This window comes from Lethenteron reissneri, chromosome 33 (genome assembly GCF_015708825.2).
Source record: "Lethenteron reissneri isolate LAM-NWPU_2019-01 chromosome 33, ASM1570882v1, whole genome shotgun sequence".
Taxonomy (NCBI): domain Eukaryota; kingdom Metazoa; phylum Chordata; class Hyperoartia; order Petromyzontiformes; family Petromyzontidae; genus Lethenteron; species Lethenteron reissneri.
This window is the reverse complement of record NC_083811.1, coordinates 3,950,231-3,964,473: the sequence shown is the minus strand read 5'-3', so window position 1 is coordinate 3,964,473 and position 14,243 is coordinate 3,950,231. Positions and strand designations below refer to the sequence as shown.

At 52.8% G+C, this 14,243-nt stretch overlaps 1 protein-coding gene across 6 annotated transcripts in view; it reads left to right on the top strand.

Annotated features, from left to right (window-relative positions):
* The window catches only part of MTERF2 (mitochondrial transcription termination factor 2), a 31,408-nt gene extending 22,583 nt beyond the window's left edge, over positions 1–8,825 (top strand). For 3 of the 6 annotated variants that reach the window (XM_061564326.1, XM_061564327.1, XM_061564328.1), the window contains exon 4: positions 3,161–7,223. In XM_061564326.1, the coding sequence (XP_061420310.1) occupies positions 3,161–3,418 (258 nt within the window). In that variant the 3' untranslated portion in view covers positions 3,419–7,223. Of the gene's footprint in view, positions 1–3,160; positions 7,224–7,623 lie in introns of those variants that run through there. The other 3 variants (XR_009756032.1, XR_009756030.1, XR_009756031.1) reach the window with 3 other exon arrangements.
* The last annotated feature ends 5,418 nt before the right edge of the window (positions 8,826–14,243 follow it).

Below are 14,243 nucleotides of genomic sequence, written 5' to 3'. Positions count from 1 at the left end.
ATCAGCTGCGGTCAGTAATAATGATGATGGCTTTTACAGTCCAGAAAATCCTTGCGGAGTCTCAACACTCTTTCTCAGGAGGGTCCTGCACTGGGATTCTTGGCCGATGATTCGATGGGGACGTTTTTTGTGCATCATCATTGTCTTCGTCATCGTCATCATCATCATCAGTTTACCCAACCGGTACATTTTCAGGGATGATAGCAGAGTCGCAGCCAAAGTGACAGACGCAGCCAAGTGGGGTGTCACGTCTGCCGAGATGGAGCGGAGAAATCATCTCGCGCACGGAATCTTGATGACCTTTCTCCACCGTGACACCACGAGCGATGGCGGCATCTGGGAGCAGGGGTCAGGGGTCAGGGGGCTTCATCCAGCAGTAGATAGAGCGACCGACTCCCATCACGAACTATAACGAACCGTCCTGCCCGGAGCGTAACGATCACCTTGCCCCGTGAGACTGTGTGCGGAGAGAGCGCGCGCCGGCGTTTAATCGCCGGACGGGATGCGCCCATCTGGTGTCCTTTCCGCAGATGTTTGCGACATTGCGCGGGGATTTGGGGGCCAGATTGCGCCTCGTTTGCGTTCCCAGAGAAAAAGCCTCCGTGTCCTCCCCCGCACCCCCACCCCTCCCGCAATGTTGTTTCAAATCCCTCTCTGCTCCCTAGACGCGAGAAGAGAGACGTCTTTCGGATTAATGTGTTGTGTTTGTGTGGGTTTTTTTTCGCTCGTCATTCTCCCTCCGGGGCCGCGCTCGCTGTCGCCGGCGACGGGAGAATCCGTCCCCCGATTCCTCGGCGGTAGAGAGCGGCCCGCGGAGACGGACAATGTAGAGCCACTTCTCGAGACGTTCTGCTCCACGCGCAGTACAGGGGTGGGAGGGCTGGCCAGCGTTTTCCCCACCCGCTCCGCCGTACGGGAGTTTTTCACGGACGCCTGCACGTAAGAATCGTCGATGACCTTTGGAAGTTTTCGTTTCTTCGAAGGGCCCGGGCCGCCGGGCCGCGGTGTCGGCCGATGAGGATTTGAGCGTCAGGGAAGTCCTCGCGCCTCGTCGTGGTGTCCGCGCGGCGACCGACGGCGAACGTAGGGTAGGGATGCCTCCCGAAGAAATGAATTTCAATTCAATTCGGACCTCCGGCGACTCGGGGGGGGGGGGGGGGGTTGCGTGGGTGGGGGGAGGGAGAAATCCCCTCGTCATGCTCGCGCTTGTCTCCGATTTGAAATACATGCAGCGTTACATTGCGCCGCTCGACAGCGCGGAGACACGTGGACGTTTTAGCTTGTGCGTGGGTGAGTTTTCAGTGGCCTAGCGAGTGTACGTAGGTGTGTGTGCGTGCGTGAGAATTAATTGGGGAGCGGTAGCGCAGCGGTGAGCTTGCGCTGCGCTGCAAACCCGGCGACCCGAGATCGATTCCTGCTCACGGTCAGCAACAGTGACGATTATTGGAACTGGTCCTTGGCCTCCCATAGGTCGACTCAGCCTTAAATGAGTACCTGGTGCAGGTGGCCGGGAGCGGTTCTGGCCACCGACCCCCCACGTGTGGCGTGCCGGCCTTCGTAGGCGCTGCTCAGGTGCGTGTGAAGTAAATGTTTTACCGGCGTTTGCCGATAAGAGCATCGCACGCGGGGCGCCCCCGTGGAGGACCCTCACTTGGGGGAAACCGTCCGCGTCGCATTTGGAGCGCGACGGGGAGGTGCGGGGCGTCGGATCGGGGCATCGGCCGCTCCAGGCCGCACCAGGCCAGCCACCCGCTCTGCGATACCGCGGGCAGATAGCCACGCGCGCTCGCTAAATCGATGGCTTGATAAACCGATGTAATCGCCCGCCGGCACGAGCACTCGAAAGCGCCGCGTGCTTATGTACCGCCGCGTGGAGGGGAACGTCGCGATAGCGGTGGTGGTGGCGCAAGGCGGCGAGTTGTGTTGCGCTCGCGAGCCGTACCCATCCCGGCTACCCCGGTTCAATTCTTGACCGAGGTGCATGCAATGCCCGTCGTAACCGGGTTGGCATCTGTGCCTGGGACAGCCCTCACAAGTAGTGCTGTGATTGACAAAGGGTTGGCAATATTCGTAATTATGGACATAAAGCTATCAACGAAACACGTGATAATAATAATAAAAACATCAACGGAGAGACGGGCGAGGAATGGAACGCATCCAAGATTACGGCCGCCGCGGAGATGGAGCGATGGAATCGGTTCATGTGCAAGGTGCCGGGTGGATCGTTCCACCCATGGGATCACGACGGGTGGCGCCCGGCGGCTTGGGCCGATGATGATGATGATGATGGCAACTACCGTGTAGTCGCTAACAGCATTTTCGCCAACTGTCTCTCAGGCTAAACCGGATTATGTGTATGTTGCGTAAAGCACATGCTTGTGTACATATGCGTGTTGGTGTTTATACCACGGAGAGAGGGTATAATCCATTTCCCCAGAAGTATCCCAGTTGTCAGGTGAGCCCACGTTAATGACAACCTCTGCGTGTCTGCGTGTGCAGCTGTGTGGGTGTGGTTGTGTACGTGTCGCTGTTTAGGGAGCGGTGGCGCAGTGGTTAGCGCACTGCGTTATGAACCCAGCGACCCGACTTTGATGGCTCATGGCCAACACCACTGCTGATTATCTGAACCGGTCCTGGGCCTCTCCTAGGTCGACTCAGCCTCAAATGAGTACCTGGTGCGATGTGTAAACATCGCCGCTAGGGAGACAAAGGCAGCCGGGCATGGTGTTTGCTACCAACCCACTCGTGTGCCGTGCCGGCCTTAATAGGTGCTCGCTAACAGCACTCGCTCACACAGTCTGTTAAGGCTACACGGGGGATCTTCGTCTGTGTCTTGTTTGCGCACCTCCTACGTGCTTGCTACAACATCGCCTGACCCAACGGTCTACAAGTCGTCAAAGGTGATTTTGCTGAATGCCTGTCGCTATCGCTGGTGCGCTGGTGCATGTGTGTGCATGCACGCGCCGCTGTCACCGCCACTTAGCGGCGAATGCGGCTATTGTTGCCCCTTCCGTGTGTTCGTGTATGGGCGCTCGCAAGCAGCTCTTGCCCCGACAGCCAGTGAAGGCTACGGAGGGGGGGGTGGAATCCTTGTCTATGTCAGCGTACACGCGTGTCCGTCTGAGTGCGTGCCCGCCCGTGCGTTTTCCCCGCGCCGCAGGTGCTGCTGTCGCTTGGCGCGTCGCTGCGGGCGGTGCGTGCGTGCCCGTCCTCGCTGGAGCTCACCGCGCCCATCGTGCGGCACCGCGCGTCGCGCCTGCGCGCCGCCGGCTGTGACGTGGCGCGGGGCGGCGGGGCGCTGTCGCTCATCGCCGGCACCAGGCGCGAGTTTGAGGACCGCCTGGCCACGCTGGGCCACACGAAGGCCCGCCCCCTCTTCAACCCCGTGGCGCCGCCGCCCGACGCTGGCGAGCGGTGAACGAGGTGGTTGCGGCGCGCGCCGCGGTTCGAGCCCGGCGGCCGCCCCGGTTAACACTGCAGGTGAGTTCACGAGAAAAGCACGAGCTCTCTGCTTCACAACGGACTTCGGAGATCCCGCGACACTCCAAAATTTGCCACGTCCGAAATTTTACCGCAAATTATCTCTCAGGGTGTAACCGCTTTGCAACGTTGCCCCCGTCGCACGTGAGACAAAGTGCCGTGGTAATGGCTTGTGTGCTATGAAATCCGCATGAATACCAAACGTAGTCGGGATTTGATGCTGGTGATAATGTTTGGACGAGCGCCGACAGGATGGCCAAACCGGTGCCCATGTGACCAGCGGAGGGCAGCTGTGTTTGTGGCTTTGCACACGAGTGAGTGTGTGTGTGTAAACATCATCGCTGGCGAGACAAAGGCAGCCGCAATTGTTTTTGGGCAGAAACAAAAAAAAATAGCAACCCCATTGCTTTTCTGGCGTGCAGACGTGCAAGGGTGCTGATGTATTTTGAGATGCAATTGCCATCTGGTGGCAAATTCGGAGCTTAAACGTCGCACACAAGTGCCGTACCTATGTGCTCGCCCCATTCGCCGTTTAGCCTTTACAGAAATCGCACAGACATGGGGATGCAAATCAAATGATTAAGTACATTTATTTTTTAAAATTTGTCAACTCATTGAAACGCTCTCGCGTGGCAGAAGCAAGCTTAAGCCAAAGTTTAGGGCCCCAAGCAGACCAAACGGGGCCGTGTATTTAAGAAAAAAAAAATAGGGGAACACCAAATCAAAGTCGGTATCCTCATAAAGTAAATTAAAAACAAGCCCCTAATTGTAATATACCACTACTGCAAACAATTTCGTTGAAATTTCGTCCATTCGGGTATTTCAAACACCCGCAACAGAAAGCCAAGCAAGGTTTTGGCTTTTCCTGGCCTCCGACGGAGTTTGAGTTCTGACTCTGCGCCTCCGAGTTCTCCGACTGGTGGAGCGTGCGAGCGCTATCGTGTTCGTCATCCTCATTATAACGCTCGTCCATCACCCAGCCCCGCGCCACCCCCCGAAAAATGTACATTTTCTGCGCCCGGTTGAATTCGCTGGCAGCACCACGGGGCGGCCAACGGGCGAGTTAAATCCACCCCCGCCGTCACCCGCTCGCCGCCGTGGTCGCACGGAGAGATGTGGAGAGGAAGGGCCCCCAGTGAACCCAGCGTCAGGCCCCGTCCGTCGGCTGTCAGACCCCCCGCGCGGCCCCCTCTTCCGTGGCCCCTTGGCATGCCGGGACGACCCTTGTCCTCAAATGCTTTTACGCTCCTGCTCCTTAATATGGTACGGCTTCCCCTTTGCTGGGATGCTCGTTTATTGTTTTTCGTTTGTTCTGTGATGCCTTTTCTTTGCTTATTGCTGCGGCTTTTACCGCGTTCATCGGTGTTTCACCGTTTATCGTGCCTCTTTTCTAAATCGCCCTCTGCAGTGACGTTGAAATACTTCCGGTCAGGTGGCTCGGGTTGTGTGGGGGCGATCAGCTCATCATCATCATCGTCGCTCCGGGCGGATACAATGAGCATTCCCTGTGTGAGGAATTCGACGGCGGTTGCGCTACGGATAAACTCGCCCCGGCAATAGGAATGTGGAATTCCCACCACTGGCTCATTGCTCTAAACGGAAGACGAGCACCAATACGTTATTACGTTCGTTTCTCAGTCCGCTTGTCCTGGTGAGGGTCGCGGCTGCAGCGTGTTGAGTAGTGGCGATCCAGACCTCCCTTTCCTACCACACTACACATTACTATACACTACACTACTATACACGTTACACTACTATACACGTTACACTACTTTACACTATACATTACTATACACTACACTACTATACACTATACATTACTATACACTATACATTACTATACACTACACTACTATACACATTACACTATATACTACACACTACTATACACTACTATACACTACACTATTATACACTACTACACACTACTATACAAGACACTACTATACACTGCACTACTATACACGTTACACTACTACACTATACACTACTACACACAACACTACTATACACGACTACACACAGACTCCCAGCTGTTCCCAGGCCAGCCGAGCGACATCATCCCGCCAGCGTGGTCCTGGGCCGGCCCCGGGGTCTTCGCCCAGTGGCACGTTGCTGCTGCTGCTGCCCGGTAGAGAACCAGGGGGAGTCTACCGGGGGGGGGGGCATCCTCACCAGGTGCCCGAACCACCTCGACTGGCTCCTCTCGATCCGGAGGAGCAGCGGCTCGACTCTGAGGCTCTCCTGGATTACCGAGCTCGTCACCCGATCACGGAGAGTGGTGAGCCCGGCAACCCCGCGGAGAAACCTAACTTGGGCCCCTTGTCATTACCAGTACGTTCCTGCTCAAATACGAGGGGGGAAATCTCTTTTTGACTTTGCTTGAATAAGGTTAAATGCCGCCGTGGCTCGTTAATTCTGTTCTAAATCTACCCTCGACCTTCGTATTATCTTATTCTCTTTTTTTTACCTTGCTGATCTTGACAAGGAGACTAAACCACCACGCGAGCTCCGGTCAGCCTCGCAGCAGCGGCAGCAGCTTTTCGCTGGCCATCGAATTAAGACGGAGGTCACCGCATCGCGTGGCGCTTACCGATGCGCTTCTGCGGCCGTCTGGAACACTCTTGTTTCCGATCTTAGAAAGCCACTGGGAGCAGTGCACTTTTAAATTATCTAGATTGAAAACTCATTTCCTTAGAAGTGCTTTTTTGCATCTAGTTTGTTGTCCTTCTGATTTAACACGGTTGGCTACGTACAGCGCACAAGAATTCCAACGTACAGAACAAACCAAAAAAGGACCGCTCGATTTCCGCCCGCGTCCTTTTGCACGCTTAGCTTTCATACGAATTCATATTTGTTTAAAATACCTTTGGCCAAACTGCGCGGCGTTGCCCCTGGCTGCTTCCCCAATCCCCGCCGTTGCACAAAACTCCGCCACAAACAAAACCCCCCTCGGTTCGCCGCGGCGCAATCGCCGACAATCACCGGAGCATTTCACCGGTGGGGCGCGCCTTGTGCTCCCGTGCCGATGAGATGCGAGAGCGGTTAAGTCGACGTGAAATTGGCTCGCAGCTGAGGTTTTCTTTCTGTTTATCGTGAAAACAAACGCCGAAGGGAACCCGCCCCGGTGCATCGCAGGGATCGCGGAGACCTTAGGGGCAGTGGGGAAGAGGCCTTTATCTAGCAGTGGATTGACCCACTGAGATGTTTGCACAAAGTGTTGGTGTGTAACGGTGTTTTTTCTGCAATATTTTGCTGTCTTTTCTTGGATTTTCTGTTTGCACTTAGTCACATATTCACTTTAAGTTGTTTTCTTGTTCATGTTTTTGTTTTTTGTTTGTTGCGGTTGCACCCGATTCAAGAGCCGAATGGCTCACAGGGCTGTACCTTAATAAATGAACTTGAACGTGACCCTAGCACCTCCGATTAGCACGGTGGGCTATGTACGGTGCGAAAGAAGTTCAACGTACACACGTGACGATGGTAATGATGATTACTGGGATACGGTAATCTGTAAGACCTCTTGGAAGACTTGTTGATAGAGGTGCTGTACGTTAATGTTGGAGAATTAGTTACTTATAGTGAAACATAATTTCAAACAAAACTGTCGGGGTAGATTAAAATAACATCCAAAGAATAGCAGGTATATTGCAATGAATGTAATTGATATCAATAACTTTAATTAACATGGAAAGATGAGAATTACGGCGATTATTAACAATTATATTTCTCTTCTTGGTTCTTTCGGTAAAGTCACGTAGAAGGGAAGTAATAAAATAATAAAAATAAAACATAATAATTTAAAACATAATAATTTAAAACATAATAATTTATTTTTATTATTTTATTACTTCCCTTCTACGTGACTTTACCGAAAGAACCAAGAAGATGAATCCCTGCAGTCACGAAAGCTTTAAATCGAAATTATATTTCTATTATACTTTTGGAATATCTCGTCTGTTGCACGGACGATAAAAAAAAACAAATCTCCACACTTTTGTCCGACTGATTTCCCTCGTGATAAACTGCCGGCTACGCACGGAGGGGGAATCCGTGACTAGGCACATGGCCGGTACTGCCCGTAGGTACGTTTGTATTTTGAGCGACCGATTTACTAATTAAGGTCTCCCTGTGCCACCCTAGACCTCTTGGTTGACTGGAGCAGCCCGAGGCGAATCTAGAATGTGGCGCCGTGGTCGCAGGATGTCATCTCCCTCGCCTGGTATACAGGAGGTTGTAGGTTCGATCCCATATTTGGAGTTTGCGTGTCTCTCCCCGTGGTGGATTTTTCTCCCCGGGTCCTCCGGTTTTTCCCTCCACATTTAAAATCAACACGCGCTTAGAGTATTTGGCTGCTGTAAATGACCACGTGATGATAAGCCACTTCGTTGAGCTCTCATTTGCGGCCAGGTCGCTTGTGAAAAAAAGCTACATAGCTCAGTGGGCCTTACCTGCTAAAATAACAAGAATAGTTAACAATAGAAACGTTTCAAGAGTGGGGTGTTAGTACGCGCTGATCCCGAAATGTCAAACTTTTTTGAAAAAGTGCGCTGCATTCGTAATAATAACACTAAAAAGAATAATAAATCAACGTATTATTTCTGTTCAACGTAAATAGAAATTCAAATTTTTGACGATTCCGTCACCGTCCCCCGGACACGCCAGGTGTCTGTGCGCGCGCGTCACGGAAATCACAAGCTGGTAAGCCACGCCAATCACCGAGCCTCTTGTTTCAGTTGGGAATTCGGAGCGTGACATATGCACGGTATACATGTGACAATGGGCTAGAGTCATTAAACACCCAGAAAGCCCCCTGCGATCGGCATCTGTGTCTTGTATAAACGATGCATTTATACGCGCACGCTCCGACACCCTCGCAATAGTTTCGCTTCGTTTTTAGCTTTCCGCCACACACGCCCGTCTGTGCTGTGCAGCGTGACATTTAAAAATAAATACGAAAGAATGCTCCGACGTTATATTGTTGGCAATCGTTGTGAGTTTTGTGCACGAGACATTTTTCTGAGCATAATCGAGGGTTTTCAGGTTAGGTGGCGTAAGTACAAACGTCTCGTTAAACCCGCCTCCACCCGACACGGCCAATTAGTTAGGTTTGTCACGTGAACAAAACGTGCCGATTCGTTACTAGTTCAGCACTAACCGCTTGTGTGTTGGGGAGTAAAACCCACAACGTTTACAATCCGAGTACGACCTCTCGCCAGTAATTACAACCAGCATCATCATGCGGACAGGCAGATTTGTGGAGAAATCCTCCTGACTGCGGTCTCATATAGAGGGATACATGTGACGTCGTGTCACTTGTGAGTCAATCACGTACGAAGGCCAGAGGGGGGGGTTAATGTATGGCTGTGTCGGGTGGTGGCGGGTTTTACGACGCATTTATAAAGTCACGTAGAAGGGAAATGATAAAATAATAAAAATAAAACATAATAAAATAATTCTCACGACGTTTCAACCACAACGCAAGCAGCCGTCCTTTTGGCACTTGCGTTGTGGCCGAAACGTCGTAAGAATTATTTTATTTTTATTATTTTATCATTTCCCTTCTACGTGACTTTACCGAAATAACCAAGAAGACGAATCCCTGCATGCACGAAAGCTTTAAATCGAAATTTGACGCATTTATATTTACGCGATCTAACCCAAGATGTCTCTATTATGGATAATGTTCGTCGCGAAAGCTCTACCACGTGTTACATTTTTTGAGCAGTTTTACGTTTTGGCCCCTGAAGATATCCACCATCACCCTTCTCGACGTTTTATTCCACTTCGCGCCTTCGTACTCGCGGTGAGCGGTGCCCCGCCCCGTGTTCGAGAGAGACTTTGCAGAAGGAGATGTCGCAGAACTACTGTTGAGACGCCTTCCAAGGGACCGTGTCCATCCGCACACGAGTGGGGTGAATTATCCAAAACCGCCCCCGCCCCTTCTCCAGGGAAATGCTGTCCGATTTCGCGGCAGGCAAACCCAGATTTTGCATTAACCGCAGATGGAATTCAGCCGTATTTGGCACGAAAAAAAACGCATTTAACACCGTGGATATTTCTGTGCATTAATTAGTAAATCGGGCTGTGCCTGTCAACTGGCTGTACTTGAGAACGCGGTTTAATCACAGCGCCGTCTATGTGAGTCTATGGGTCTCTGTGTGAATCTGTGGGTCTCTTGTGTGAGTCTATGCGACTCTGTGTGAGTCTGTGCACCGCTGTGTGAGTCTACGGGTCTCTGTGTGAGTCTATGGTTCTCTGTGTGAGTCTATGGGCCGCTGTGTGAGTCTATGGGTCTGTGGGAGTCTACGGGTCTCTTGTGTGAGTCTTTGGGTCTCTGTGTGAGTCTATGGTTCTCTGTGTGGGTCTGTGGGTCTCTATGCGAGTCCGCGGGTCTCTACGTGAGCCCATCAACTCGCTCCACTTGAGAACGCGGTTTAATCACAGCTCCGTCTATGTGAGTCTACGGGTCTCTTGTGTGAGTCTATGGGTCTCTGTGTGAGTCTATGCGCCACTGTGTGAGTCTATGGGTCTCTGTGTGAGTCTATGCGCCGCTGTGTGAGTCTACGGGTCTCTGTGTGAGTCTATGGTTCTCTGTGTGAGTCTATGGGCCACTGTGTGAGTCTATGGGTCTGTGGGAGTCTACGGGTCTCTGTGTAAGTCTATTGGTCTCTGTGTAAGTCTATGGTTCTCTGTGTGAGTCTATGGTTCTCTGTGTGGGTCTGTGGGTCTCTGTGCGAGTCCACGGGTCTCTACGTGAGCCCATCAACTCGCTCCACTTGAGAACGCGGGTTTAGCTGCTGCGGTTTAATCGCCGCTGAGACCCGGAGTCGAACCCAGGCTGTGCGCGACGCCGGCTCAGAGTCGACCTGGCAAGCGCCGGATCGGCCCCCACGCCGCCGCCGCCGCGTGCGAAGTTTCACGCTCGGCTGGCGAGGTCACTTGTTTTTGTCGGCACAGCGGCACGGAGCCGTGAGCCGGTAATTAAATTCTCGCAGGTGGTCCCGGGGCACGCCGCGGCAGATGGCCGATCATTGTGCCGGCCGCTGAGCCGTGCGGGCGACTCCACCGTCGCTCCCGGCTCCTGGTCAGAGCGAGGCGACGGAAATCCGTCTCGGGTTTTTCTTTTTTCCATCCACGATCCATCCAGCGGCGCCCCGATTCGTTGGATAACTTCGTAATTTTTTTTCGTAATTTTTTTTTATTGATCCAACCATGGGGGGTGGGGGCGGGGGTGTACAATGCGGCTCGGACGACGGAGACTTGTGTTGCCTCCGAAACGTCGTGAGTTTTTATTTTTTATTAATTTTAATTTCACTTTTTTTACCTACGTGACTTTACCGAAAAAACTAAGGGTACAGCTCAGACAGACAGCCGACGCGGACGTGTAGGACCGTAGCGTCTTGGTAGGCGCGTCAGGTGTCTTTTCTTCGGGGAAGGTAGGGGGGAAAGGGGGGAGGGGGGCAGGGGTGTAATTCGTAATATAATAATAATGATAATAACCGTGAAGAGAGTTGGTATAGCCAGCTAAGCGTCATGCTGCGTTGATCCGAGCGAAAGGCCGGCACGATGGGAGGTAGTTCCAAAATCCAAAATCTGCAAGACGTGCTCGTGTCTGGGCTTGCATCGTCGATACATTATTTTCCAGTTTTGATTGAAGAAAACGAATTCTGGGCCGAGCGCGTGCCGCTACGTTGGGCCAACTCCAGCACCAGAGACCCTCGGACGAACCCCGGCCCCATGCACCCTGGGCCTGCCTGGGGCAGTGCCGAACCAACACAAATCTGCAATAACCGCTCGACCTCTCTACTCTCTCGCGTCTGTCTCTGCCTTCATCTCCGCTCTCCGTCCTGGCCTCACGCAGCAATTGCGCGGCGCTTTCACACACGCTTCTGCGGCCGTCTGGAACGCTCTTCCTTCCTATGTTGGGCAGCCACTGGGAGCTGAGCACTTTTAAATCGTCGTCTCGTTTGAAAACTCATTCCTTTAGAACTGCTTTTTTGTGTTTTTAGTTTGTTGTCCTTCCCCCGGACCTCCTATTAGCACGGCTGGCTCCGCACGGTGCGATAGAAGTTCAACATTCACACATACTCTCTCGCTGTTTTCTCTCTCGTCTTTTCTCTGTCGTCACTCTCATCTCTCTCTCTACTCTTTCCATTCTCCTCGTTCTCCTTCTTCTCTGCGCTCTCCTCCTATCCTCCGCACACTTTTCTCTCTCCTCCCTCCTGTGTCCTACCCACTCCCCCTCGCTCTCTCATCCTTGCTGTCTCCTCTCGACTCTCTGCTGTTTCCTATTTACTCTCCTTCGTATTCGCTCATGCCTCCCGTTCCTCTCTACTCTCCTCCTATCCACACTCGCTCTCTACTCTGTCCACCTTCTGAAGCGCTCGCTCGTCACCGTGGCGTGCGCGATGACACCACCACCACGTGACTTTTCTTTTGTATTGTGTGCGGTGCTTTCAGCGCCACAGCGGATTTGTAACGATTTGTAACGTTTGTTTTCTTTTATGTGCTGGTGACTTTGTGTATTTCATATTGAAATCGCCTCCAGTGCTTTTGCTGCTGGCGGCAATAAAAGTTGTTTAAAAGTCAAGTCTACTCTGTCCACCCTCGCCACATCTCCTGATTCCTTTCGACTCGTACTCTCTCCCGCTCTCTCCCGCTCTCCTTCCGCCCCCCCTCTCTCACCTCCGCTCTCTTTGCCTCTCTCTCTCTCCGCTCCTCCCCCCTCTCCGCCTCTCCGTCGGCCGGAGTGAGTGACGGGAGCGGCCCTAATGGGGAGGCTGCGATGGGTGTCAGTGGCGGCGCTCGCGCGGCGCGGTGATTGATGCGGAGAGAGTCATCACTCTCCGATAATGACTCGCCGTGTTTAATCATCGTGGAACCGGTCACTGTTTTAAGCACTTTAATCGCCACCGGCTTTCTCCTCCCTCAGCACAAATGCATTAATTAAGGCCCATTCCTGAATCGGAAAGTGGATATTAAATAGTGGCCTTCTGCCCGCATTAACTCGCGCGCGCGTGCGCGTATAATCTGTGCGCGTGTGTGTGTGTGTGTCTGCGCGTGTTTTGTGTGTGTGTATTTCTGTGTAGTGGTGAGCACAGCTAATGGTGAGCACAGCTAACCACTACACAGCTAACCACGACACAGCAAACCACGACACAGAAATACCACGACACAGGATGGGTGGACGGACGGTGCTGCCAGCGACGTGAGCGTCGGGGTCGAGGCGACGCACATCAGCTCGCCGTGTCGACAACGAAGTGACGACGTATTTGCGAAACGACGTGAAGGGGGGGGGGGGGAGGAGACATAACCCGGGGTATCGCTGGACAATAATAGGAGAGAGAAAACGAATACATATATATGTAATGTTCACCCCGCCCCCACCAATGACTCCTCGGCATTAATGCTGGAGCACAAAATCACATTTTCCGGTGGGGAGTGTGTGGGGAGTGGGGTGTTTGGTGGCGGGTGCCGGCAGTTTCAGGCCACTGTCAATTCAATTTGTTTTGGGCCGTGTAAAGATTGCGAGCGTGAGCCCGGCACGCCAGAGAGAACCGCCGTCAGATTTTTATTTTTTTCAAAATGCATTTCTCAGAGAGAGAGAGAGGAGGGTGAGAGAGAAGGGTGGTGTTGGTGGTAGTGGTTGTTGGGGTGAGCGGAGAACGGCGTGGAGAGAGAGAGAGATGCACACACGCTCGCTCGCACGCTCTCACACACACACAGAGAGACTGCAGCGGATCGCAACGGGCACTCAACGGCCGCACGCGAGCGCTGTTGACGTGTGCACGCTGCTGCTGCTGCTGCCGCTGCCCTTTGCAGTGGCGGCGTGTGCTGGCAGGGTGTTAATAATGCAGGAGACCCTGCCACGCGCATCAGCCAGCCCGTGTACATCTTTCTGTCCGTTCGTCCGTCCGTGTGTGTCACGTTTTGGTGTGTGTCTGTGTGTTTCTGTCGGTGTGTGTGTCTGTGTGTCCGTGGCGGTGTGTGTGTGTTTGTGTGTGTCTGTCGGTGTGTGTGTGTGTGTGTCTGTCTGTGTGTGTCTGTGTGTTTCTGTCGGTGTGTGTGTCTGTGTGTCCCTGGCGGTGTGTGTGTGTCTGTGTGTGTCTGTCGGTGTGTGTGTGTCTCTGTCGGTGTGTGTGTGTCTGTGTGTTTCTGGCGGTGTGTGTGTGTCTGTGTGTCTCTGTCGGTGTGTGTGTGTGTCTGTGTGTGTCTGTCGGTGTGTGTGTGTCTCTGTCGGTGTGTGTGTCTGTGTGTCTCTGTCGGTGTGTGTGTGTCTGTGTGTCTGTCGGTGTGTGTCTGTGTGTCTCTGTCGGTGTGTGTGTATCTGTGTGTCTCTGTCGGTGTGTGTGTGTGACTGTGTGTCCCTGGCGGTGTGTGTGTGTGTCTGTGTGTTCCCTTCCGTTGTGCGTGTGTCTGTGAATCTCTTGTCTGTATGTTCACCTGGCCTATCTACTTCGTCCTCCTGTTTGTGTATCCACGTGTGTCTTTGTACCGTGTCTGTGTGTGTCTGTGTCTGTCTGTCTGCCGATATGGCCACTTATCTGTATTCTTGCCTGTATGTATATGTAACCAAGTGAATGTCTGTATGTGCCTGTTTGTGTTGGCGTCCATAGGCGCTCGCTAACAGCACTTGTCCCAACAGTCTGTTATGGCCAATGGGGGTTGGGCGATGGGGGGGGGTGAGGGTGGCTTTCTCTTCGTCTTCAAATTTTTCTTCATGTGTGTGTGTGATTTTCTGAGTGTCTCTTTCATCGCCA